The sequence below is a fragment of the Arvicanthis niloticus genome, chromosome 5, assembly GCF_011762505.2.
Source record: "Arvicanthis niloticus isolate mArvNil1 chromosome 5, mArvNil1.pat.X, whole genome shotgun sequence".
NCBI lineage: Eukaryota > Metazoa > Chordata > Mammalia > Rodentia > Muridae > Arvicanthis > Arvicanthis niloticus.
The window spans coordinates 84,015,870-84,043,382 of record NC_047662.1 but is presented as its reverse complement, the minus strand read 5'-3'; the positions used below and the strand labels follow the sequence as shown (position 1 = coordinate 84,043,382).

Genomic DNA, 27,513 nt, shown 5'->3' with positions numbered 1-27,513 from the left:
CTGCCCCTCTGCCCCACTGACCCAATGCCCAACTGACCCACTGACCCACTGATCCACTGACCTTTGCCCCAATGCCTCACTCAGGATACTGTGTAGCCTCCCACAGCTGAGCTTTATGGTTTCAGGCATTCAATTCTTTACCAACACTCTTGTCCATATGCCCTTAGTGTCTCTACTGTCTTCTAAAAGGTAGTGACCCCATTGCTTTTGTTCAATGTTATATCTACTACTGCCTGTTCCCTGGGTTTTGGTCATGGCTGAGGCTCAGCAGATGTTTGTTGAATGAATGAGTGAAGACTACATGAATGAATGAGCTACACGAAAATTCAACCTCACCGCCCTTCCTTCTTCAACTTACCACCAAGTGGGTTTGGATGTCCTGCAAGCTGTCTGACATTTCTAGATAATCATGTCATGATTTCAGAATCCTCTAACGTCAGCGCCCATAAGACATATTGAGAAATCAGTTTGGAAAACTGAGGCCCAGAGAGGCTTAGTCTCATTCAGTTTCTCCCTATTTGCTCCTCTGTGCTGGTGGGGTGTGGGTGGCTGGGGCTGCAGATGAGTTCTGTGGGCTGACCTCCCTCCCCCGTTAATTGCCAGGGCCTTTGGGTACTGAGCAAGATTAGGGAGTGAGGTCCACGTTCCTATTGAAACGAAGCCTGCAGGGAACAACCTATGCCTGGACACACACTGCTTGCTATCCAGACCCCCAGGCAGTGACAGGATCCTCTCCCTCCTTGCCTGAAGTCCAAATAGCACCCCACTGTCTGTGGCAGGGTGAGGTGATGTCTGGTTCCTCCTCGTGCACTGTAAGCAGTGATTAATCTGGCTCCCAAACCAAAATAGAGAGCATGCTGTATTATAAACACGGGGCCTGCGGAGGCCCGCCTGCCAGGCAACCATGGCCCCAGCTCTTCTGTGGCTCCCCTGCCTCCCTCAGCCCACCTGGCACCCTTCACCCCCACACAGGAAATCACTGCCCTGGGGCCACCTTGCGGGATGGGTTGGCCCCTGTAATTGCCAGGGTCAAGAGAAGATAATGGTTTAGAGTCTCATGTCCCCAGCCCTGTGATTTAAACTGTTTGGTAAACACCACTGAAGGGGCTTCCAGGGAGCCCCCTCCGCACCCTACCTCCCACCTTGACTGGGTTCCTCTGTACTCTTCCCAATCGGCTTTAGAAGCACACGATCACAGTCACATTCAAGGCCCTCTAAAGTTCACTGGTTGAGACAGCTCAGCCTATCCCATGGATCTAGAGTCTAGTGAACAGTCTAACCTTGGCCTCAGCTTCCTGACAGCTTGTCTTCTCCTGGGGACCTCAGTTTCTTTGTCAGTCCAGTGAAGCAAGAGGTAACTTCAGTCCCATCCAATGTGGGTACTTCATTATTCTGCTACTGACCTCTGCCCTAGGATGTTGCTATGACCCAATGGCTCTGTCTCAGGGAGATGCATCTTTAAGGGGACCTTTCCTGTCATTCTTCTGGGCTGGCCCCAACCACAGTGATTGATGGTTAACATCTGAAAGATTTGGGCCATAATTCACATGTTCTTCCAAGAAAGCTGTGTGGCTTCAGGATGGTCCTTAACTCTTTGAGCCTCTGTTTCCTCATTGTAAGTGTACCAAGTGGTTCCTACCTCCTAGAAGTGATCCAGGGCGTTAGTGAGCATTCATGCTCAAGGCGCAGGGTTAGACATGGTGGGATTCTGTGATTCACTTCCTTCCAGCTCTTTCCTGAGCACAGATTTGCTTAAACCTCATCTGGGATTTAGCTGAACACATCCCTTGTCTTTGGGGGGAGAACGATGCTTGTGGATCGGTTTTCAGTAGAGTATTGGTGTGCTAGAAGCTCCTGCCGCACACTGCCCCCATTGTTGTTCTTGGTCCCGAGTCTCTGGGCTGTTTACAATGATCCTCTAGGCCAGCAGAGCTTGGCAGAATGAGTTCAGAGAGGTGATTGCCTGGGCTCAGTCTCACAGCCAAGAGCTCATGGCTCACCTTGATGCTTCTGTGGGAGGAAAAGGGGCTCAGCTTGCTCCTCCTTATTTCCTGTCATGCCTTGTCCCTAGAGCTTCCTGACACAGCCTCAAGTCACCAACTCTGACCTCCAGCTGCTTCTCTGCCCACACCCCTTTTCTGTTCTTCTGCAGTTCCATAGGCCCTCTTGTGCTTCTCCGAGCTCACTGAGAGCATTTCTGCCTTGGGGTGTTTGCACTCTCTGCTCCACCTTCCAGAATGCCATATCCAGGCCTGTGTCCACCTCCTCCCATCAGCTATCCCTTGGCTGTTCCTGGAGTCACCACCCCTTCCCAGTCATGCCATCCTCTGTACCCTGACTTTATTTGCTCACGGCAACAAGCCATAGCATAAAATTTGCCATTTCAAACCATTCTTCAGTGCAGGAGCGATGGTGTTCAGCACATTCGAGTTGTTGAGCAACTGATCCCCAGAAACATACTCATCTTACAAAACAGACTCCTGCTGCTCATTTCACCCCACCTCCTGACTCCCACCACCCACGGTTGCCTTTTCTACTTCATTTCTTTCTAGTTCCCTTCTAGGAATGTAAACCCCCAAGGCAAAGGATGTTGCCTGGCTCTTTTTTCCCATGAGGAAAATCCTGCTGGCCCCCACACACTTCATCAGTGTTTGTTGAATGAGCGAATGAATGAAGAAATGAAGGCCACAGTAATAACTGCAGTTGGTGTCTCTAAGGTTGCTGGATTCAGTGCTAGACACCATTTTTGATGCTTCCCATGCAGATCATGCCACCCAGGCATTGTCTCTTAGAGCCCGTTTTATAATTTCTAAGGAAATCAAAGTTCAGAGAGGTAGAGTCATTGTCTCTGGTCACATAGCCAGCCCCAAGGTAAATAGTCCTAGAATCCAGATCAGTCTGTAGTAAGAGCTTAGATCCTTCTGTCCAGCTGCTGGCTGTGGTCTGGGGCCCACCTTGCCTGTATGTGGCCCAGTGGAGGATTTTTCCCAGGACCAGGTCTTGATCTAGAATGAGATGTGTTTCGTGGGTGGTAGACTCTCTTGGCATGAGACGACTCAGAATAAATGCTGGCGAACTTCCCAAGCCCCCTCCCTCAGACGGACTCTTCTGTTTATAATGAAGACTGCAACTTCCTGTGCATCTTGAGGGTCCAGGATGCTGATAGACACCTGAAGAGTCAAGGCTGCCACTGAGCATCTGGGCAGCCTTTTTCTTGGAATAGGAGCAGGGCCAGCAAGGAAAGAGGCCATGTCTGTGGGTAACATGATCATGGTAGATGAGCTGGAGTGGAGTCATCAGCCATCGTGTGTGTTTCGCTTTGACCTTGTCCCTGTTCCTCATGTCACACACCCTTTGCTCCTGTTTCTGACCGCCTCCAACTCTCTGGATTTCCAAGGCAGTGCTGGATATGGACCACTGGGTCATAGTCTTTCACCCCACCCCCATCCTCTGTTCTAACAAAAGATGACTCCAGAGGATTCAGTGAACCCCATACAACCTGCATCCATGCAGATAGTGTGTGTGCCATATCTCCCATAAAGCCTATTTCCTGATGACAGTTCTTCACCCCACAGGGACACAAGGGCCATCCTGGAGCAGCAGGGCACCCTGGAGAACAGGTGAGGCCTGTCTGCCTTGCCCTGCACTGTCTGATATTCCTTCTTCCAGTCCCTGCTTGGCACCAGCCTCCTCCCTGGACTGAGATTCCCTGGAGCCCCAGAACAAGGCCTTAGGACTTCCCCCGCCCATCACCCCCACCCTTACCCAGTCAGCCACACTGTCCTAGAAGAGCTAGTGTCTGTACTGCCGAGCCCAGCCCAGGGCTGGCAGAAGCCCCTGGACTCTGGTTAGAGCCATGAATAGCTGGCCTGTCCCCGGCAATGTTAGGCGATATTATCCCTTCCATTCGCCTTGGGGTTTGCAGAATTCTGGCCTCCTGGCCCAACTCAAACAGCAGCCCTGCCAGGGGACAGCCAGCCAACCCTCGTCTGTGCTTTTTTTATTTTGAGCCTGGAGCAGAAAGATTTGTCCCCAGAGCTGGTCTGACTAGTTTCTAGAGAGGTGGGCTTGGAGCTTGCTGCTTGTTTTCTTCCCGCTTTGCCTCACGTTCTTGCCCCTCTCCTTGTCCATTGTAGGTGCCCTTCCCATCCCTGGGACCCTGACTAAGCTAGGAAGGGCCTCACCTTTCCTAACATTTCTCTTGTTCCTTCACAGGGGCAGCCAGGACCTGAGGGCAGTCCAGGGGCCAAAGGTTACCCTGGCAGGCAGGTGCAGTATATGCTCTGGAAGCTGTGGCCATGGTGGTGGCCACAGTGCCCCAAGGAGAGGGAGGCTATGGGCTGGGGCCAATAAACTGCCCCTGGGGATAAGCCCATCCTAGTCTGGCCAGGAAGCTGCAGGCTAGGAGGGTCTATAGAAGAACTAGAGCTTAGAGAGGGGTTCCCAAGACTCCTCTCCAGTCTCCCCCTGAGCCACCTCTGGTCCAACCCATACTATGAATGCTTCTAAGAATAGGTGAAGCCCAAGACAAGACTGGCCCTGGGACATTGGCAGCAGGGAGGCCATCTCCATATGTCCTTGCCCCCCATATTTCTGTTTCAGGGGTTCCCTGGACCTGTAGGAGACCCTGGCCCCAAAGGCAGCAGGGTAAGTGCTTTTTGGCTAGTCCCACACAGGTGGAGTGTGAGTTAGACATCACTGGATTCTCTATGGGTTGATGGGAGATCAAGGCTGTTAGGGGAAATGGGGCTAGGGATTGGCAACCTCTGAACTCCATATGCCTAGAACTGCCAAGGAGGCACTCCACATGGGATCTCCCAGAAGGGAGGCAGAGAAGGTTCTTGGTATGTTGGATAGGGAAATGGAGGTAGAAAGACAATGGTCACGAGTTTCGGTGGTCATGGGTAGCTCTGTTCATGATGCACGCCAAGATGCTGTGGAGACAGGACTCGGGGGTCCTGAAGTGGGGCCTCCTGTCTCTCAAGAAATGCTCAGCAAGTGGATTACATGGCTGTCAGTTGGGGCAGGTCTTCAGTGACATGTCCTCTTCTGAGCCAAAGATATTTATAGCGTGGTAGGTCAGAGGGCCAATATGGACCCATTATTGGCCTTAATCTCTGTAGCAGTCTAACAATTGTGGGGATGGGCACAACATAAGAAGGCGAGGTCTCTTGGACATATTACATGGCATGCAGAGTCAGGGCAACTCTTGTCCTGAGATTCTGGGTTTCTCTCCTGTGGGTCCCATGACTAGTGGCCTCAGAGGGAATATCTAGACACTGGAGAAAGTATCCAGAGCCCAGGGCAACCACCTTCCTGTTCCTGTGTGAAGGAGCACTACCCACAACAGCCTTGGAGTCTGCATGTCTGCCTTAGAGACCCCTGTGACTGACTCTGTCAGGGATCCCAGATGGTCACTAGGCTTCTCCAAGGACAGTCATCTGTGAACACAAGCCATGAGCTCTATACAGAAGAGGCAGGGCATAGTGGTTAAGATGGTGGTTGTTGATCAAGCTGGTTGCTGAGGTATTTGAGGAAGGAAAGCTGGTACCAGTCTCCCTCAACTGTGTGTTCATGACACACTGGTTTGGGGTGTGGGCCTAAGAACTACAGAGCTTGAATTCAGGGACCAGTTCTATTATACTATAGCCGTGTGGCTATGGGGAGATCACCTTACCTCTCTGGGCCTAGATGTTCTCAGCTGTATAGAATTTTAATGATCTCTACCAGGAGCACTGTGATGTAATTGTGTCCAGTCTATAGCCTGTGGGCTGCAGTTGTCCTAAGACAAGATTCAGCCCAACTCAACAAGAAATAATAAACTCAAAACATTCTATAAGACTTTTTTTTGCAATTTACTCCTCCCCCTCTTTGTAACTTGATTGTGAGGTTTTCAAGTATGAACTTTATAGATGACAACTTTCTCACAATGTCAAAGTTAGGATTTGTCCATGCGCTCAGTGTGTGAGAAGCATCCAGTGGTACCTGGCAGGAAGTTTGAACTTGGCAAGAAGTTGCTTTTGCTGTAGTTATCATTACAGTGTAGCACAGCTTCTAACAGTACAAGCCCTGTGCGGGATCCTGGTCCTTGAGAATAGGTCCTTATCAGAGGACAGGGAGGTAAAGAGAGAAACCCTGTTTACCAGGATGCTGAGGGATGCTGGGGAGGTGAGCTTGCTCTGACCTGCCTGTTTGGTACTAGAAAGGAGAGCACTTGAGATGGGCTATGCATGTCATGGTCCTAACACCATGAGATAGTCAAGGTATGCCTGATTGGGGGCTCAGGGGGAGCTCAGGCTTGGGGGCTGGAAATCAGGTACATTCATTCTGGGCCACGGACATAAAATGGTGTCATGCCTTGGTTCTTAAGTCCACTGGGCCCAGGTAACCTTTGAACTGAACGTAAGTCAGCCAAATACAAATTGTTACTACCTCTAGTCTCTGGGGTTCTTGCCAGGAGCACCCATGTGCCTGGCACAGTGTCAGCTCTCTGGGGTGTCCATGCTGACTGACAGTATTTGGCAACCAGGGTGGATGCAAGCCCCCAGATCCAGGACTTTAGAGCTCTAAGAGGAATCACTATAAGGACCATCCACAAGGCTGGCAGATCTTACAGCCCTGCAGCATCTAACCTGGGTACTAGCTTCTTTCCACAGGTCACAAGCTGGGTGCCGGGCCTCTGCCATCCTGTGCTGCCCTCCCTGGTGTGAGCGTATGTGCCTTTGGACTACATCGTGGACGCAGCACCATGCAGTCCACGGGCATATACACTTGCCTCAAGGTCAATGTCATCGAGGACTCCTGAAGCCACCACCACAGAGGACCGGGCCTTGGGATGGCAGCAGGGAGGCTGGGCTAACTGCACCCCATGCTTAACCTCTCTGATCCCCACCTGCTCTTTTCTAGGGCTACATTGGGCTTCCAGGGCTCTTTGGCCTGCCAGGGTCGGATGGAGAGAGGGTAAGTGCATTTGTCTGTGTACCCTCACCCTCTACTTCTGCGGTAGCGGATTGCCCACTGGCGATATCCATGCAGGGAGCACCTAGGCAGGGCAAGGCCCAGGAAACAGCATGCGTGTACCTCACTGTTACAGCACTGGTGGTCGGGGACACAGCAGAGGGGCCCCAGTCTTAGTGTTCTAGGTACTTAGAGCAGTGAGGCCTGAGAAGGGATTCAGCAGAGGAACTTCTCACCAGTGACAGACATTTGTATGTTCTGCAGAGATGGCCAGTTTGCTGTTTTGTAAATAAAGTTTTATTGACCATAGCTATGCTTATAGATGACCACTGTTTATGGCTTTTTCCTGCCACAGTGACAGGGCTGAGTAGCTGTGACAGAGGCCACCCACAGAGCCCCAAGTAGTGTCTCCTCCCTTTGGCACAGGCGTCCACTCATCACTGGCACTGGCGCCTGGCTGCTTTATAAAGTGTCTTGTAGAAGGGTGGGGACAGAGCCAGGTGTCAGATGCCAGGCCAGGGATCCCAGGCAGGAGCATGGTAGCTGACTTTGGTGGCAGCAGGGACAGGGGACACCAGGGATGCCTGACTCTGTCCTTGGCCCTGGGGATATGTATAGACAGACTTCAGGATTTCCCAAGATACTCTGCCCTCCAGACCAAGTGATCAAGTCAGGGAAGAGCTGCCCACAGGCCTTTAGGGCTGGCGACTTTAATACATGCTACTTTCTCCCCTGAGCCTGTACTTGGAAGTTCAGTTGTAACCCCTTCATTAAGCTAAATACAGAGCATTATAGGGAAGCAGAAGATACACTTAGTGAGCACCTGCTGAGTGCTAGGAGTGCTGGCGGCTTTCTTTAGCACTCTCCCAGTAGGTGTTTAACACATCCATGCAATGAACTCGCAGCTGGCACCATGTTCTGGGCAAGCATCCCAGACTACCTGGGACTTCATTCTGGGTGTGGTTGGGTGCCCCTTGGAGTTTGTTGATGATCTTTCTCCTCTTTCCCCTACAGGGTCTCCCTGGTGTTCCTGGCAAGAGGGGCGAGATGGGTAGGCCGGTAAAGATTTTCCGTGTCTATTACGCAGACTCTACGGGTAGCCCCACCTCCCACTGGCCGGACTGCACTGGTGGTCCCTGAGACCTGGCACTGTCTGCCTCTCAGCTCTGTTTCTCTGCTCTGGGTGTAGGGTGGAGTAACCAGGTGCAAGCTCTGGCCAGAGATGCTCCCTGGGGGTCTTGCTGCTCCAGGTGGCTCCTCTGTCTTTATGTGCTTCAGCGGCTTACGGGTAAAGCTTTATATGTGGGATTTCTGTCTGGATGTTTGTGTCAGCGGCCAGCAGGCACTAGGGGACCTAAGTCCTCACATGGACAGCACATAGTCCCCACAGTGTCAGGTCTCCCACTCTGTCTTCATTTATGTGTACATAAGGTTAGATGACCAGGGAGTGTGGTAGGCCACAAGAGTAGTCCCAGAAATGGTTCAGAATTGACCTCCACCCAAATCCACTAGCTCTCTATAGGCCTCTCTGTTGCCATAAGGGATTAGTTTTCCTCTTCTTCAGCCATCTATAGGGCATAAAGAGAAAGACAAGGTCTAGAGAAGTTAAGTAATGTAGCCAAGACATTGCAGCCTCTGAACAGTTGGAGCAGGGGACATCCAGGACTAACTCTTGGGAATACCAAATGGTACCAGTATCATAAAAGTAGGTTTCCTAGACTCTGTTAGGAAAGCCATTGATTCCAGAAGGGGAAACTGAGGCTCCAAGAGATAGACCTTAGAGTGAGGCTTTGTGACTGTCACCAAGACAACTTTCTTCAGGGCCAGTTGGTAGATTAGCTTTCCGCTGCCACCCTGCAGGTTGCTGTCCAGCCTGAGAATCCTGGTCATGTAATCAAACCTACCATTGACTAGAGAATGCAAGCCACTTGACCAGGGTCACATAGCAACTTGGTAGCAAGGTCAGGATCTGAACCTAAGACCCTTGATAGCACAGGGCATTTCCCACAGGGTCTCTCTTCTCCCCATCAACTCCTTTGTCCTCCAGCAGAATCTGCAGCTCTCACCCCTGCCTCACCTCTCATGCTAGAAAGAGAGTGTGTAATTTTGGAAGAAGGTTCAAATCTAAAATATTGGCAGTTGGCTAGGGCTGGCAGGACTTCTGGCCCGGCTGGTCCAGGGTGATGCACAGCAGATGGCTGAGCCACATCCTAGCTGGAATCTCTCATTGATTCTAAAAAGAGGCTACGGTTAGTCTTCTTGTCTAGCATTCTCTCTCTCTCTCTCTCTCTCTCTCTCTCTCTCTCTCTCTCTCTCTCTCTGTCTGTCTGTCTCTCTCTGTCTCTGTCTGTCTCTGTCTCTCTGTCTCTCTCTCTTTCTCTCTCTCTCTTCCCCCCCTCTCTCTTTCTTTCTCACTCCCTTTCTCATTCCCTCCCCTCTCCTCTGGATCTGTTATTAGTACACTGGGGATTTCTATCCCCTCTGTGCTGCTTATGGCCTGGACCTCCCTGCTGTGGCTGGGCCTGCATAGAGTCAGGAAGGCAGTCCCAGCACTAGATCGGTTGACCCAGGCTTGGCTCTGTCTCTCACTACATGACTCAGAGATGCTGAAAGCTTGCCTGAGGACACACAGCTATCTGGTTCAGGACAGAAATTCCTGCTCTGAGCTTTTCCCAGTCATCAGGTAGGGAAGGAAAAAGTATATATTCCCACATGGGAAAACTGAGGCCAGAACAGATGAAGGGGAGGGAGGGTCTGGTTTTTCATTTAGATGTGAGCCTCAGGTGTTGGTGGCCTGTGAGTCTCTGTGAGACTTCTGCCTGCCTGTCTCCATCTCTCTCTCCCTTGATAGCATAACTGGAGTGATTTTCTAGTTTCATAAACAGGACAGAGTCAGACATGATCCGCATCATAAAACAAGGGATCTGGGAACCTCAGGAGACTTCCCTATCACATATTTTAAGTACAGTAGAAAGCATGCAAGCTAGACCTGTGGAGGAACTTCCAGAAATTAAATATTTAGCTATTATACCTCTTTAAGTTCGGTAGCTCCTCCTAGAGGCTGCTGAGTAGCCCTGTGGTGAGTACCACTCCTGACTAGTGGTGCCCAGTTGTCAATGATGCTTACCTTAGTCTTGCCTGGGACATGAAGGGGTGGCTGGTTTGCAGGATAGGAGACAGAGCCTGGAAGCTCAGTGAGTCATCTGTTGAATGCTTAGGCTGCCCTGGTCCTGCATCCACCCTCTGTAGAAGAGGAGCAGACTCTGGAGGCAGGGGCTTGGCTGAAATGCCTTTAGATGTCTGGGCCTTGGCATGTTGCTGTCCACACCTCTGGCCCTGTGAACTGTTGCCATCCAGAGTGAGGGCGGAGCCTTGCCCTCATCTATTTTCTTCTGCGGGGCCTGGTTCTGCTCACAGTATAAGGCGAGGCGTTCAGTCCCAGAGGGGCCCAACCTGGGGAAGCACAGAAGCCACGTAGCAGGCCCGGCAGTGAGCCGAGTTCATTCCTTGGGCCATGGGCCAGGCTGCTGCAGTCAGGGGTTGGGGCAACGGAAGAAGGAAGTGCCTGCTGCCATAGGGTAATGTGCAGTCATCACGCATACATCAGGCGCAGCCAGTAGGCACTGGATGAAGGCCCTGTGTAGCTGCTGGATGTGGCTGTCTGCTAGGGAGTGGAGTGGTAGAAGATTTGAATCTCAGTTTCCTATTGGTGCAGCAAACTGCTGTCCACCTAAGCTATGGGCTTCCTCCACCTCAGACCACCTTTAATTGTCCCAGCATCTTTAAAGCTCCAGTGTTTCCAAACGGTCCAAATAGACTCCTAGAGGTAGCCCATCAGCAGAAGCAAAGCTGGAGATAGAGGAGGAGAGATGGTCCCCAAAGCCATCATCTATGTCCAGGCAGAACCAGATTTAATATGCATTAGTCTGGAGCTGCGATGGCCCTTTGAGATGCTTAACTTCTAATTCTGTTTATGCTTGATGTCACCACATAAATACCAGGAGAACAGCTCCGGGCGGGGTCAGACTGCCTGGATTCAAATCCCAACCATGCGATCCCATAGCTGTGTGGCTTTGGATGGGTTTTTTAACATCTCTGGATCTCTTGATATCTAAAATAGGGTCAGCACAGAGTCCCTTTCATGAGTCGGCTGCTGTTGGTTGTTACTACTGTTGGCTGTGTCTACTGTCACTCAGAGGCTGGCCCAGTCTACTGTGAACTGTAACAGGGCCTCACTGGGGTTTGAACTTAACCTTCAGAAGGCTATGTCTTGAGACTCTCCCTGGTCTTAATAGTCTCTGAAGTAAAGCAGACATAACTCAGGTTCCTAGAGCCTTCTGGGTAGCCTGGTAGCCTGGCTTCTGGGTCTGAGGGGAGTGGTGGGCCAGCTTGGAGCCGCCCTGTGTGCTGCTACCTAGAAACTGCAGGCCTTGTGCCTAGAATACACCAATATGTCCTCTTCCTCCCCAGTCTTGTCTACAGGTCAGGTCAGGCTAGCATATATTTTGGGATCAGCCCTCAATCAGCACAGTGAAAGTCTACCCATCACACTGCTGCCTAGAGAAGACAGGGTGGACCTGGTCTCCTCTAGACCCTGAACCTAGAGAATAGAGCCAGCAATCCCCAGGCCTTGCCAGTGGGACCATATGGAGCCAGCCAGTGCTCTGCTACACTTTGTCCTCATTCCATGAGCGACAGCCTTTGTACCCTGTCCCCCAGCCTCCATAATCATCACTAAGAGAAAGTCCGTGCCTTCAAAAGATGTCCCAGATCACAGCCCATTTGACAGATGGTTCCTGTCCCAAGAGGTGGCACCAGTCAACGTCATGACAGAGGGTCTGATTTGGGAAAAGGCTAGTGTCAGTTAGCTGAGATTCCTAGGATACTGGAAAAAGAAGCTCCTGTGGGTTGATGCACTCCATAAAGACAGGACCGTACATAGCAGCACCCAGTCACCCCATGTGCCACTCTCAGTCCTCAGGCCAGACTGGCCCCATTTGAAACTCACAGGAGTGGGACTGGGCAGAAGCAGAACCCAAGCTCACCTGAGCCAGACTGGTTTTATGGCCTTAGTCCAGTGGTGTCCTGCCTGAGCCTCAATGTTCCCCATCAGTTAAATAGGATGAGTCGCCTTTCTCCAGGGGTGAATGTCAGACACATGTGCAGCCTTGCATGCAAAACAGCAACCTGGTCCCAGACCCATCAAATGTCTGCATTTTCTGGGGTCTGCATGAGCCCATGCTTCCTGGGGAGTGTCCCTGTGCTGTGCCAGTTCATGAAGTGGACCTGAATGCTCACATGCATACATACCCAGAAACACAGAATCAGAGTCTGCTCAGTGGTACAGACTATGTGACTGTTTCCTAGGGCCTCCTTCCTTCCTTCCTCCCTTCCTTCTTTCCTTCCTTTCGTCCTTTCCTTCCTTCTTTCTTGTTCTTGCTGGATATCCTCTGGATATCCAGAAAGTATTAGCAACCTGAGACCTGAGACTCCTCCCAGGCAGTTATCACAGTCTGGCCACCTTTGCACTCATTCTTTCTGTCAGACAAATGTGAGCTATGCTTGTCATTCATCTTGAGAAAGCCACAGTTGGAACTGGAACTGGAAGTGGGGGAAGGGGTTTACAGGCTCTAGCTAAATCCCTCCCTTTCCTTTGAAGTAGGAATGGGTTCCCCACCCCCATCCCCCAAGCCTCCCCACAGCTGATGTTTTTCCAGCTGCCTGGCTCCCTGAGGACTGTGGAGCTTCTTAGTCAGGTCACAGAAAGGCTGAAGGGCCAGACCTGCCCAGGCTGGTGGCCTCTCTGTGGCCACAGTGCTGTTCCTCCATAGCAGTGTGACTTTGGGTGACCGTGCCACTTTCCCCATCACAGCCTCAGGTTGTAACATAGGAACGATAATTCCACAGTGTGGCATCTCAGGTGCACAGGCACAACCACAGAGGCTTCTTTTGACCCGTGGGGAAACTGAGGCCAATAGGCTCTGAGAAAGGTGCACTACAAACTTCAGCAATATGCAATGGCCTAGGTCTGGGCCTCACTTCCCGCCCCGGCCTGTTTCATTTCCACTACACCAGGAGTCCCTGTGCGGTTCCAGACCTGGGGGTGATGCCTGTCCCATCTCTCAGATCGGCTGTAGTGTGTCCCTTGGTTTCATGTGTGCCAGTGTTTGTAGGTAGCAGGAAGGACTTCAGAACCCCAGACTGAGGAGTGAGCCTGCTCAGACATTGTCCTTGTACCCTGCTGGGGGTGTGGCTCAGAGCCAAACTATGACCTGGGGCACTAACGTCCATATTTCTTCCCTCTCATTCCCTCAGGGCTTCCCTGGAGACTTTGGGGAAAGAGGCCCCCCTGGACTCGATGGGAACCCTGTAAGTACCCCCAGTGCTTGTCGGAGTACAGCAGACTGCAAGAGCCTGAGTTTGGGGGTCTAACAGAACTGAGCTGTCCCGTGCCCTATGACCTACTAGCTGAGTGCCCTTGAAAAGAAAGAATGGAAATACTTCTCCGAACCCCTTTCTTTTGTGGGTACTCTGTGGCCTCCTGGAGAGTCTCCACCTGCTGAACTGCAGGATATCCCCCCACCCCAGTCTCTGGGGCTTCTGTCTGATGGAGAGACTGCCGCTGCCACTCATAGTAGGCATCAGAACCATTTATAGGTGGTTTGCCTTGGTACAGGCAGTTGCCACAAGTTTTGTTGGCTGCAGAGCCAAGCTTACAGGTCTTGAAGTTTACAGCTTGTAAACACACAGATGCCTGGCTTGCCTACAAGGAGATGAATTGGCCTCCCCTGCGGTGTCCATTTGTCTTTCCCTTATTGTCCTAGCTCCAGACCCTGTATAGGAGATCTCAGTCTGGGGTGCAGGTCATGGCCAGTGTTCTCAGGAACACCTGCTTTGGTCCTTGTCTTTCCCCGAGGCTCTCTGCCTGAGCAGCCAGTCCCAACTGTGCCCACTGGCCTTCCAGCCGCACGGAATATTTGTTGGTCCATTTCAACTCCATAAATACTTCTGAGTCTGACCTAGCCAGATACTATGGGGACAAAGCTGTGGCCTCAAAGCCAGGAACATGGAGTTTGTGAGCCTTGGGAAACCAGTTTGCTCCTGAGCACCCTAGTTTCCCTTTTGAAGTGCAGGTCAGAATGCATGCTTTAGAGGATGGGAGGTCTTAGCCATTGCAGGTGGGCAGTGGACAATTGTCATCAATGCTACACATCTCTAAGGTGCCAAGCATCCTGGTCTCACTGCTACCTCCTCAGTCCATTGCACTTGGCTAGGGAGAGCTGTGGGGAACAGAGAAGCTCAGCAGAGTAGGAACAACCCATGGGGAAGAACTGGGATGAAGAGAGAAGGGTGGAGTCTCCACGTGGAGCAAGATGCATTCAAGGGTTTCCAGGGGAGCTAGGGCCTTCCCACAGAATCAGTTCTTAATAGGTTAAGATCCTAGGCAAAGGATATGACCCTTCTGGAAGTTTTCTTCGGTTGGGAGAGACATCTTTCTCCTTAGGGTCTGGAGGAATAGAACGATTCTCTGGCCTTGACATCAGCTCTGCCATGGAATTGCTGAGGGACCTTGGCAAGTCATTTCCCTTCCAGTAGCCCCGAAGTTGTATCAAAAAGAACAGCCCTGAGGGGAGGTTGGCACATCTCACCACTTATCAGTTACCAGAACCACAGTTTTATTCGTGACTTTCCAGTTTGAGCTTGAACCAGACTCCATGTTTCCCCCACCCCTGGTGTGGGCGTTAGATGGTCCATTTATAAAGCTTTGGGGGACTGGAGTTGGAGGGTTAGTCCCACTTTGCCCCATCCTCCGGACCCAGGCAAGAGCTCCTCTATTCCTTGGAAGTCCCAGGAATAGAGGACCTGAAGGGCCTGAGTGGCAACAGGGCTTCCATGTGATGTCCTCATTGCTTGTCTGACCTTGAGCAGACCACTCACCTCTGAAATTGCACCTAGAGAGAAACACACCTCCACCTGCTTATGACCTGGGTCCAGTCCCACCCGTGTCTGCCCTCCGTGCCTAGAGTCTGGGAGGGGCTAGGCTTGGATGTTACAAATGGAATCGATGGTAGAGGGGAGTGTTCTACACACCCTACAGCAAGCATGTAAGAGCACTTAAGGGACTGTGCTCAGGAAGAGGGGAAGTCTGCTTCCACCCAGCACTGGCATGTGATATGGTGTAGAGGGAGACGGGGCAGTAACCACCTTGATTTCTGTGTTTCCAGGGAGAAATTGGCCTGCCAGGGCCACCAGGAGTTCTCGGGCTCATTGTAAGTACACGAGTGCCTAGGTCCAAGTTGGGCAGAGGTGGGGTAGTCAGGGTGTGAGGAGCAGGCAACGGGCCTTGTAGGGGAGTCAAAAGGACCTCTTCCATAAGCCCCAGAGGGATGAGGAGGAGAAGGAAGAAGGAGAGGAGGAGTAAAGCCAAAACCTGCTGTGGCTGCAGGTAACTTTCCTTCTTTCCTGGAGCTTGCTTCCTCATTGATTTGATGAAGATGAGTCTTGGAGCACAGGACTGCCAACCATTCTAGGCTTATTGCCTGTCCCTTGATTTGCAGGCCCATAGATCAATGTGATAGCAAGCTATTCAACCAGTAAAGGGCTCAGGCCCAGAGGGAGACTGCAGCTAGCAGCAGAGCAGAGACTCTAGGCCTTCCTCTCCATTTTCTTTAAAGCACTGACTCTGGAGCAGCAGTACAAGTTCAAGTTCTGCCTCTGTCACATCCTGGTCATGTGACCTGGGTCATGTCACTTAGGTTCTCAATGCTTTAGTTTCGTCATCTATGAAATGGAGGTGGTGGGGGGGGGGAGAGTCCTCTTGGATTCCTGGTTGTGAGGATGAAAGTGGGTGGTCACAGCGTGGCCTGCTCCAGCACTCTGTAAATGCTGTCAGAGGACCGTACTGTGATTAGCATGACTGTTACCTGCTGAGAGGCCCAGGCCCAAGAGACTGGGGAGCTGGAGGGGACAGAGCTTCTGATTGTTCCGGGCTGGAAAAGCCTTGGCAGGTGGCTCTGTCACTCAGTGTAAGGACTAGTTGCTGGACCTCCAGAGTATCTGCTCCCCTAGAATGTGATCCTCTTCTCTAGCCCTGTGAAACTTGTGGTGTGGTGGTAGCGGGTGTAAGATGGCTCCCCAGACAGGAGGGCTGCCTTTGCTCTTCCAGCAACTGTGCTGAGAAGTTCTCTTCAGATGGAGGATGAAGATAGGGATAAGAGGAGAATGATGGACCCCATTCCCTAGAGTAGTCTATCCTTGGAAGAGGGCCTAGGGTCCCCCAGGTTGTCCCTTCTGCTCAGGCAGGTGGGAACAGAGCCTGGTTAGAGGACATGGGTCAGGTCAACCTCTTGTCCCTGATCCTCAATTCTAGCCTCACCCCTATGAACCTCAGGAACCCTCTGTCACATAGGATCATTGTCCTCATTTGTTCTGAGACCACAGATGCACAAAGTCCAGTCTAGGTCCTGGATCCCTACCTCCTGGGTTCAAGTCCTCCTTCACCCATTCATGTAATCCCAGTCCTGGATACCTTTCTTACCCTCCTCTCCTTCCGTTTCTTCACCTATATAACGGGCATCATCCTAGTACTTGCTTTGGGAGATTGATGTGATAACGTAAGTAGCTTACCACTTAAGCAGTCTTTAGAACATCGAAAAGCTTCAAGAAGTATTAATCATAATAATAGCTATTTTTATCTTTCTGTTACACGTCTGGTAGCATTGCGCATCGGAATTTAGTAGTACGGAGAGGGTGTTGCGGTTGACTAGTGATGTCTGCCTTGGCTGGGGATGCTATAGTTAGCTAGTAATATCTTCCTTGGCTGAAGATGCTACAGTTGACAATGATGTCTGTCTTGGCTAGGGATGGGAAAGTATTAACTCAGACACTCATCTCTTGTGTTCATTCAACAGAAATTTGCTGACTACTTACTTTGGCAACATGTGCCATGAGACTCTGAGAACATGCTGGAAGTCTTAGTATTTATTTCTTCTAAAGCTCTGAAGGGATCCCTCAAGTGTATGTTCATTAAGCTCCGATGAGAACCCCTCGGGTTTTGGAAACTCCCTTCTTCCCTGGTCCATCTAAGCAGAGCCCACACTTTCCAGAGTTTTCCTGTCTTGAGCCCAGGTTACCCTGACTCTCCCGGGGAGAGGCTGTGCCTGGGATCAAATATCCATTGCCTTCTCTCTCCAGACTCCTTCAGTGTGAGCAATATTGGTCCCAAACTTTTCTGAGGGGATATTCACACATCCTGATAGTCATCTTTGGCGCGTGTTCCCATTTGGCATTGTCCCAGCATCCTCTAGGTTGGGATCCAACCCAGAGGAGAATGAATTCTGTTTGGATGAATGAACAGATTCTATGGACCCAGACTATACTGCCTCTGTCCCTGGTCCTCCCCCAGACTATACTGCCTCTGTCTCTGTTCCTCCTGGTATTTGGCAGGTTCCTTCCAGCCTCAGGACTATCCAGACAAAACGCTGTTCTCTCAGGTGGCTTTGGATGCCAGATGTGATATTTAGGACACCTTTGTGCTAGAGTATCATCCTATTTACCTGACATTCAAGTGCAACTGGTCCCTCTCTTTCTGTTCTGACCTGATGCTGTGGCTCATAGTCTCTTTAGAAGGTAGAAAAACAGACCCCCAGGTCAAAGTTACATACAAAGCAGGAGAGAGTGGGGGCTTGATTGGAGGCCATAACCCCCAGCTTCCATTCTGGGACCCTTTTCCTGCCTTCTTCTGGGCCAACCTCTGGGTGTGCCTGCAGTTCAGTCTTATGCCTACATGGTTTCCAAAGAGCCTCTCTTTCCTCCAGCCTCCTTGCCCTGTGTCCTCCTATGGCCACTGTCAGCCTCTCCTGCCTTATTTCCAGATTCTCTTCTCTGCCAGAATGAGATATCTCTCGCCCGGGCACCTTTAGGTGGGGGTCACTGGGCTGGACCTGAGCCCACCAAGCTCAGATTGAGTGCTCTTTCTGGTCCTGGAACTCTAAGTGTAAAATTCTGAGCCAGGAACTTTCTGGAGAGTGGAAAGGAAAGGGACCTTGTTCTGAGGTATCCAGGAGGAAGCAGGACTGAGTCGCCTGTGGTTTTGTAGAGTGTATGGATGCTCAGATGATGAGGGGGGGAGGGTGTCTGTGTTTTGATGATCATTTTGTTATGGAAACCAATATATACAAACCCTCTGTGGAGTCAGCTGAAGCCACTGTCTTGCAGTCTGCCATCTGCCTCTGTCCCAGTTTCCCAGGTGCCCAGCCAGGAAAGATGACAGAAGACTAGGCTACCTCTCACTAAGCACCTGTCTACTTGTATGCTTGTGGGATGTCTGCTGTGAGGGCGCTCTGGAAGACATGCTGTGCCCTGGCTTGCCCTGTTCTATGCCCCCTACGTCCTGTCCTAAGTTCTCCCTCTCCTCTTGATGTCATCAGAGCTCATGGCTGGCGTGCAGGGAGACTGCTCACTTCAGAATCTGCTCCGCAGAAATCGCTCTTGGCTCTTCTGTTCAGAGAGACATGGGTACTTTAGCTTCTGCATTGAATGAGAACAAAAGATCTTGTGATCCAGTCCTAAATGCTGCTGTTATGGATGGATCAGGGGCTATCCTCTGTGTGGAGAGTCAATTAGGAACCTGGTCAACTGGTGTTAGTTAACCAGGTATTGTATTTCTGATGCTGATCAGACTTGAATGAGCACACCAGCCCTGGAGAGGGAGCTCATTGCCATCTTGTAGGTAAGAACACAGCCTCAGAGTGGGTAGCACACTTATCTGAGGTCACACAGCCCATAAACCAGGGCTCAGCCTGTAAACACCACAGAAGCTCTTAAGCCACTCTCTATTGCTATTGCTGTACTGCTCTTGTGTAAGATCAGAGCCCCCAGATTACTCTCCTGTCCCTAAACTGGGGCCACAAGAAGCTCGATTTTCTTTAAGGCCAGCTCCCTGGTGGGATTTAAAGGAACACTGTGGATCTTCATAGGTCATTCATCTGGGACTTCAAAGTCATACTGGTTGTGACTCTGCCCCACCATACTGGATGCTGGAGTCATGGAGGGAAGGTCCTTCAACCAGTGGGCCTGATCTCAGTCCAGTGGTGAGACAGGTAGTGGCCTGTGAGCACATATAACCTTAGTGGTTTACACAGGGCCAGCTATGAACAGAAGGCATTGATTCCAGACCTTATAGCAGAGTTCTGAGGTCATGGTAGGGGTGCGGTTACAGGAACAAAGGCCTAGCAGTGTCAGTGGTCAGCCCAGAACACCAGACTAAGGCACAGGTGAGCCAAGGGATGAGGACATCATAGGCCAGATGTTACAGCTGAACAGGAGATGCAAGGCGTAAGGAGAGATTTCTGGGAAGGAGAGAGTGGCCTGCCTTGGAAACCCCATAAGGTCCTCTGCAAACCCTGATCTGGATGCCTGTGTGATGCTCTTGGGTTCTTGCTGTCTGTAGGCTTGGATTCACACTAGGACAGACAGACATTCTTGAGGTCTGATCCTGCCTCTGACCCACTCAGTGCTTGCAGAGCAGGGTTCCTGGCTAAGAGAGTGGGACAGCTCTGACAGCGGTCCTGGTTACATGGGTGAGCAGTGGTGAGCTGCTAGCCCCGGGCCCAGTGTAGCCAGAGTCTGGCTGGATTGAGGAAATCATGGCAGCTGCCCCTGGAATTGGACACACAGGGGCGGGGGGGGGGGACTTTAATTACCTGCAGCTGTTTTGGTTGTGATTGTGGTGGGACCTTGGGAAGAAGGGGATGGTGGGAAGCAGTGTCTGGAAGCTTAAGAGTGGTTCCAACACATGGGTCTTCCTTGTTCTCATGGGAGCAGTCAGCAATCAGGCTCTGAGATGTCCTCTGGGGACAGTGGCTTACAGCGTCCCTTCGCCTCTCTTGGTGGACTCTGTGTTTCTAAGACCTTGTGCAGCTGCTGCTCCCTCCCCCGAGTCTCCACAGCTGCAGTCTTCTGCATGTCGGGTCTTTTGCCACAACTTATTCCCCCCTTGGAGTGATGGGTATCTATGCCAGGCTCCTTCCCCAACACCCACAGAGCCTTTGGATGCCCCATATGCCCGTCATCCAGTCTGTGTGATAGCTGCCTATAGGTTAGTCTGCAGCAAGAAAAGCCAACCTGAGTTCCTGGCCTAGGGAGGAGCTGCCTCTTACAGAGCCAGCTCTGGCCACCATACCAAGGGGTCCATGGTCATATCCCTCCTTCTTTCAGGACTAGACGTGCTGTAGCGCCAGCCTCTTTGACTCTTGATCTCTTCTTTGGTGTGTGAGCCATGGTACAAATGATGATCTGCCAGAGTTGCGAGAAGCAACTGAGTGGAGGAGAGAAGAGGACTCTTGCTTGGTGGCCTAAAGTGCTCTTATTGGGTCATGACTGTCCTTGTTAGATCAAAGTGTTCTTTTTCCTGATGGAGGAGCTCCTTCATGGGCACTGGAAGCAAGATTTTCAGTGAATGCAGAGGTTCAGCAGGAAGGGGTGAACCCAGACAAGTGGGGACTGAAGTCCTGAGTGGGGGAGGGGGGGTCATGCGGTTACCATGGTTACACAGGCAGCCAGGGCTAGTCTCTGTGTTCTGGGAGGAGCGATGGGTGTGTCTGGTCTGAAAGCTCCTCCCCACTGCCCATCTCCAGGCTCCCAACCTTCCTGCAGGTCTCCATTGGCAGTCTCCTCTATTGGGCTTCTCTTGTCACTCCAGGGTGTGAGAAGCTCCAACAGGAGCTTGAGGTCAAATTCTATGACCTGGTTATCCAGGGCTGACCCTTGTGTCCCAACCTCAGAGCCTTTGCCAAGGTGCCCAAAGAGCCTGAATCAGGTCAGTAGGGATCTGATGCCAAGAGAGATCCAGTTCATTGATTAAAGCCACAAAGCAGGCCCTTAGGTGGGTGAAGGAAGATGAACTAGCTGAGAAGAACAGCTCTTTTTCTGGAACAACTCCATGTTATGATCCTGCTTGGGGTGGCTCTGTATCAAAGAGCAGAGTGACATTTGAGAGAAAGAACTAAGCTTTGAAAGAGGAAATTCACCCACTTCATGCTAAGCTTAAGATTCCCTGACCTTTGCATCTTTGATTCCGGGGCTGCATTACCCTGTCTTATGTGCTATGGGGTTTTTAGTGGCCCTTGACTGACCTCTATCTGTTTGATGGCAGTGATCTCTTTTAAGTTATGACAATGCATACTGCCCCCAGACATTACCACATCCTGCTAACTCGACTACTACTTGAAACAGTGCTAGGACACAAAGTGTTGTTACTCTCCTTGTCCTATGCTAGTAAGTGTCAGAGGGACAAGTTGTCTGGCTTATGGAATGTCCAAACAGCCATCTGGAGCCCCTGTGGAAAACACCCTTGGGGTTGCTGGTCCTCCCAGACCCAAGGATCTTATTCCTGACCCAAAGCTGGATTCCCCAACCTATAGTCCAAGAGCCTCGCTCAACGTCTTGGGTACCATAAACAATAGAGAGCACCCAGATTGCCTTCTGTCAGTGCTGCCATGCAAAGAGCTAGTCAGCGTCTCTGTGGAGCAGGAAGTGTTTCTCATTCTTTATCCCAAAGAATCAACCTGCAGTTAACTCTTCTATCAGCCCCAGAGCAGAAAATCCTTGTCCCCATTTTGCAGAGGGGACCAGTGTCCAAAGAAGTCAAGAGTGAGTTATTCATGTTGTGGACAGGTCTTAATATCTAATGAGAAGTTCTGGGAGGGATAGGACTGTGAGGCCTGGCCAGGCTCGGGGATTGTAGCTGGCTCTGACTCCAGGGGAAGCAATCAGTGCAGAATACTTCTAATTCCAAGATCAGCCCTAGGGTGTGAACTGTATCTTCAGTCCAGCTCCCTGGACCTTGGGGATTCTCCCTCCCAGATCTGCCCCCAGGACCACCTCTCATGATGTCTTCCTCTCTGTCCATTCCCAGGGAGACATGGGAGCATTGGGTCCAGTTGGCTACCCAGGACCGAAAGGCATGAAGGTAAGTTAAATGTGGCCTTTCTAAGTTCAGTCCCTACCCCAACCGGGAACTCCAGACGGAAGTCACTGGGAGGGAAGATGGGAGAGGCTGGCTGGGAGCTCAGTTCTTTGGCTGGAGACCTAGCCCCAGCATCTGTGTGTCATTTAGGCCAGACATCTTTATTGGACACCAAGTCCACAAGCTGATTTGGAGGCCATTGGGGTTCAGGGATGTAGGACTCAGAGCCAGGGATGCAGAAACCCTCATGGCAAGTGGTAAGGATGGTTTCCACAGTGGGAGGCCTGGCAAGGACAGCCCACGCCCTCGCCATCAGCCTTTTCTGCTCTGGGATTGGTTCAGGGATGAGGATCACTGCAGAAGGGAGCTGGTGAGGTGGCCATCACTGTTCCCTTTGCTCACAAGAACACAGAGACCCAGGGTGGGCACCCAGCTAGGGGTCTTGAAGCATGTCAGTTTCTGACTTCTGTGGTCTTGACCTGTCTTGCAGGGACTGATGGGCGGCGTGGGGGAGCCCGGACTGAAAGGTGATAAGGTGATCGGAACTCTCCCTTACTGCCACTCCCCAGGGATCCCTCTCTGCTTGGCTCCTTTGCGTCCCACTGTGTCTTCCCCTCTCAGTCCTCTGCACCTATTATTCTGGCTTCTTCTGGTTTCTTGGTGTGTGGGGCTCAAGTGGACAGCTGTGGAGGCCCGATGGTTGAGGCAGAAAGGACAAGGGTCTGTGGGAAGCCAAGGCCGACCTCTGAATCTCAAATAAAGAGCATGAGGGTGGAGACCTCTGAGGACCAGCTCACACAGGTATCCCTGTGTGAATTTGAGAGTCCAGCCCTAGAGAGTCCAGCACCCAGGCTGTGGGAACCCAGGACGGCCTCCCTACTGGCCCTGGAGAGGCCTATGCTGAACAGTCCAACCACTGAACTTGCATTGTCTCAGCCCTGTGCCAAACCTTGTTGGAAGAGGGAGATGAGTCCCAAGGCCTAGAGACAGGTATTACTTAGCCTGGATACACAGCATCAGAATGACCTATGGCAACCTGGGGGATATAGGAAGGCTCTGCCTTGTACCGGCATCTCTTCCTTTCCCATCAGTTTCTCCATGAATCTGAAATGCCAAAGAGTGTGGCATGTTTAAGGGCAGCACCCTGAGAATCCACAGGGAATGGCCTCTCTGCTCAGTGCCTCCTCACCCAGGCTCCTGCAGCTGCAACAGATAGCTGGTCCCTTGTGTCCTCTGGAGGCATGTGGGTCCCCAGAGAGTTCCACCCCTCAACAGAATGGAAGTCGTAAGGTCAGAGTGGACAAGGCTCTGGGAAGTCACTTACTCTAGAACCTACGAGTGACAAGAGTGATAACTGTTGGAAACAGACCCAGAGAAGGACAGATAATGATCAAACCAAAGTCTGTACATGATGGTCAGAACTAATCCAAATCCCTGGGGTCTTAGGAAATGGAATTTCCCAGCACCCACCCCTCAAATACATAGAGTCAGATGGTTTTATTCAGCCCCCCTCAGGCAGCTGGTGAGATTGGGTGCTAACTTTAGCTCTTCCTCTACCCGTTGCTATCTCTGTCTTCTCTCCATTATGCGTAACCCTGCATTGTGGCCCTTCTGAGCTATGCCTGGTACAGCCCTTCCACCCTTCTTCCTTCTCTGGAAGTGAAGAGCTCGTGGGGGTGATGGGGTGTCCTGACACCTGTATTCGCTGAGACTCAGGACAGCAGCTCTGTGGAAAAGCTGAAGCCCTGGCCAAGGAGAGAGCGCATGAGTAGATGACGTCATGGGAGAGGGCTTTGCAGGGCTGCCTGCCAGTTTGCAGTGGTAGGATGCATGGAAATGACCATGGTGCCATCACGTCCTTGTCACAGCAGCTTCTGCCGTTTAGCTCTGAAACACACTGAAGGAGGAGGAAGTCACTGGAGGCTGTTTTGGAAGATGGAGAGAGGGAAAGCTGTCCTGCCCCTTGGCTGAGTCAGGGTCTCCGGCTTGGACTCTGGTAGCCACATACACGCTGCCTCTATCCTCCCAGGACCACAGAGCTGCCATTCACCCCTGTATTTTCCTCATTTTGACTTTCCGTGACCCCACCTGGCCCTAAGCCAGGCAAGGCACATCCTGGCGTGAACGCCTGCTCAGCCTGGTTGTCTGGATCATGTCTTAATTTTCTCAGTGACTTAAGCTTTCCTTCTTCATATTTTAATATTTGCAGCCCGTCTTTGCACATGAGAGAGAGAGAGAGAGAGAGAGAGAGAGAGAGAGAGAGAGAGAGAGGAGAGAAAATACAAATACCTCCCCAAACTCTAGGACCTTGTATAAGACTTTCCAAATAGAAAGAAAAAAGAAAGAAAGAAAGAAAGAAAGAAAGAAAGAAAGAAAGAAAGAAAGAAAGAAAGAAAAGAAAAAGCAATTAAAAACCTTTTTTCAATTCCAATTTTGTTCTAATAATAGAGTTGTGTGCCATGTCACAGTCTTTGCTGTTGCCTTGGTCTTCTGAGATTTCTACTTCCTTCTGCTGGGGCTTCATGAGGCCTCAGTAAGCAGATTGAGTCAGCTACTGGGAAGAGCTCTGAGATGGCCCCAGCCCTAAAGGGAGGAGCCTCCCATCTGGCCTGGGCACAGCTTACTTACCAGAACTGCACCAGGAGGGAGCAGAGGAGGTCTCTCACTGCCAGTCCTGTCACCAGACATTCTCAATCCATTTTAGAAGGGCCCCACTCAGAGCTCAGTCAGGGCCCATTTGATTCACTTTGCACACAGTCTTAAGTCAGCTCTCTGGTGTCTCCCACGATTGCTGATTAAGTATCTAATTAAACGCCAGCTGCTTGTATGGAAGGAAGATATGACAACTCACAGCAGGCAGGGCTGTCGCCCCTGTAGCTTTCACCCTATCGTGCTGACATCAACTGCTGCTCAAGAGGCGGACGGATGAAGAAATTGTCCTACGAGAAAACTAGTGTTCTCTATGAAAGGGCCAGGTGGCCTTGCAGTGCTCTGAGCAGCTGTGAAATGGGAGGGGTCCCCTCACCCTGGGTCTCCTCACCCTACCTAGGGGAGATGGGTCTTTGACTCCTTTGAGCCAAGGCTGCTGCTGGCCTGAAGAACAGCCTCCACAAGGCCCCATGGGGTTCTTTGTTGGGGCGGGGGAGCTTCCGGGTTGCATGGCCCTCTCCTTATAATCTCTTTGCTGGTGTGTACTCAGGGTGAACAAGGGGTGCCAGGTGTGTCGGGAGATCCCGGCTTCCAAGGAGACAAGGTAATTGTTATCTGCTGCCTCCAGCCCTACCCCCACTGCATTCCTCAGGGTCTGTCTGTTAGGTGGCATTTCCCACCTACTCACCCATCACGTCTCCTTGAACCTCATAGCGGCCTCTGGATGTCTTTCCAGGCCCTGGCCACCTATCCCAGTCTGTCTTTCCTCACTGTCCCCAGACTGCCCTTTGAACAATGGTCCCCAGCTGTTCTTAGGGACAAGTCCTGGTGCTTCTTCACCCAGTGGCACAGGATCCAGGTCTCTGGGCCCCTCTGACACTTTCCTGCTTTTCTTCCCCCTTGGCTGTGTTCCAGACCCACTAACTTGCCCCGGGAACCTCAGGTTCTTTGAACACCGCTTTTCTATTTGAACAGAGCCCCTGGCCTCTGCACCACTCCGATCAGGCACCATTTTTTCCTCTGCTTTTTCAGAAAGTGGCCTCTGATGCCCTGGTCATGTCTGCCTCTCACTCAGAGTACACTTTCTCCTTATTTTGGGGACCCGTGCACAGCCTGCTGCAGACTGAATTCCTTGAGGAACAGGACCCTAGACTGCCTGACAGCTCCACTGGGGTCCTGCACTCAACACTGAAAATTAAGGACAAGTTGGCCAGAGGGAGGGAAGGAAGGCAGAAGGGACTAGCTGTGCTGACAGAAGGAACAAGGGATGAACCATAGCGCCCTTGATCTCCAGAGGCCAGCTGTGGCCTGCTGAGAATAGCTCCTCTGCCTGGGGTGCACCATGTGGCCACATCTGGCCCTCTCTCAGCCAGCTCAGCAGTCCCAAATGTTGACCAGACCCCAATCTCTTCCTCCCAGCCAGCCTGTCCTGACCCAGTCAGTGTCTGTGTGTGTGTGTGTGTTATAACATGCAGGCTTGGCTGCTCCTCTCTTGGGCTCTGATCTTATGTTGCCTGAAGGGCACTGCAGGGCTAATATGGACCAAGATTCCTTGGGTCCTGTGCTTAGACCAGGGCAGCTCCCAAGGTACTGGGGATACCCAGGCCTGGTACCAGGCCTTGGGATGCAGGCAAGTATGAGCTTAGCCCAAGCCTGCAGTGGAAAAGGGAGGCCCTTATCCTTCCTGAAGATCTGATTTCTAGGCCTGGGCTGGAATACTGTGTATGCTCTTGGCATGGTTACCCTCAGATAACCTAGTTTGCTTTCTCTTTCACAGGGAAGTCATGGCTTGCCAGGGCTCCCAGGTGCCCGGGGGAAGCCAGGGCCTCTGGTAAGTTCTTCATCCTCATCCATCCACCTTGTTGTAGCTTCAGGATATTGAGGCCAGTACCCCTCTATCTGCTTATGGATCATGGCTGGGATGCACCCACATCCAAGACTTCCCTTTGTCTTCCAGCAGTCTTGGGGCTGAGCAAAATGAGGGACACATGGCCCTGGGCCAACTTCCTGGATAGAGTTTTTGAAACTGAGGGGCAGAGTACTAGACAGGCCCCAGGCCCAGCACACCAATGGACTCCAATGGAACTAAACTCTACATGCCTGTGGACACTACAGATGCCATCCATCCCATGTCACCGAGCCACGCCATTTTTATTTTGTCACTTTCTTTGCATGCACGCTGTTCACACACAAGGGCAGGGATGGCTACTTCCATTTCTTGATGTGGGAGTTCAGATTCTGAAGGCTGAAGTGACTTGCCCAGGTCTCCCAGATGGGACACATAGCAGAAAGCATTGCAACACCAGCTTCTTTAGCCAGCTAAGCAAATTCACTCGTGTAGTTACAGAATGTGTCAACTGCCTTTGGCCTAGGATGGGATATTTTTGTGGAAGGTAGAGCCTATGCCCATCCTGTGTGTGTAGTGATTCTGTGTCTTCCACAGGGCAAACCTGGAGACAAAGGCTCACTTGGGTTTCCTGGACCTCCTGGACCTGAGGTATGCAATGTCTGTCTGTCTGTCTGTCTGTCTGTCTCTGTCTCCCTGTGTCTCTCTGAATCACTCTCTGAATCTATCTATCTATCTATCTATCTATCTATCTATCTATCTATCTATCTATCTATCATTTATCTATCTCTCTGACTAGGGCTCTTAGCGTTGTGTCTAGAGATGGTCAATGAGAGATGGGGCCAAGGCTAGAAATGGACTCAGTTGTACATGGTAAGATCCCAGTATTCGGTTAGCGGTGGAGACAGGAGGACAACTGGGAGCTCAAGGTCAGCCCAAGCTATGGAGCTAGACTTTATCTCAAAAACCAAAAGGAAAACAAACAGAACTCCACAGATCAGTACCTCCGCTTACTTACCTCCTCAGCTTATTCTGTCTCACCCAGGGGCTCCCCAAGCTAACCTCAGAGTCCTTCCTCAGTGGTAGCTAACCC

The 27,513-nt window shown here is 51.4% G+C and overlaps 1 protein-coding gene across 4 annotated transcripts in view; it reads left to right on the top strand.

The window, feature by feature from the left end:
- Col27a1 (collagen type XXVII alpha 1 chain) overlaps window positions 1-27,513 on the top strand; it is a 120,294-nt gene that overhangs the window by 37,271 nt on the left and 55,510 nt on the right. For all 4 annotated transcript variants that reach the window (XR_013110643.1, XM_076934822.1, XM_076934823.1 and 1 more), the window contains exons 8-19: window positions 3,576-3,620; window positions 4,216-4,269; window positions 4,603-4,647; window positions 6,907-6,960; window positions 7,972-8,016; window positions 13,273-13,326; window positions 15,183-15,227; window positions 21,875-21,928; window positions 22,416-22,460; window positions 25,125-25,178; window positions 26,352-26,405; window positions 27,018-27,071. Coding sequence is in view for 3 of the 4 variants with exons in the window: in XM_076934822.1 (XP_076790937.1) it covers window positions 3,576-3,620; window positions 4,216-4,269; window positions 4,603-4,647; window positions 6,907-6,960; window positions 7,972-8,016; window positions 13,273-13,326; window positions 15,183-15,227; window positions 21,875-21,928; window positions 22,416-22,460; window positions 25,125-25,178; window positions 26,352-26,405; window positions 27,018-27,071 (603 nt within the window). In the remaining variant the exon portion in view is untranslated. The remainder of the gene's footprint in view (window positions 1-3,575; window positions 3,621-4,215; window positions 4,270-4,602; window positions 4,648-6,906; window positions 6,961-7,971; window positions 8,017-13,272; window positions 13,327-15,182; window positions 15,228-21,874; window positions 21,929-22,415; window positions 22,461-25,124; window positions 25,179-26,351; window positions 26,406-27,017; window positions 27,072-27,513) is intronic.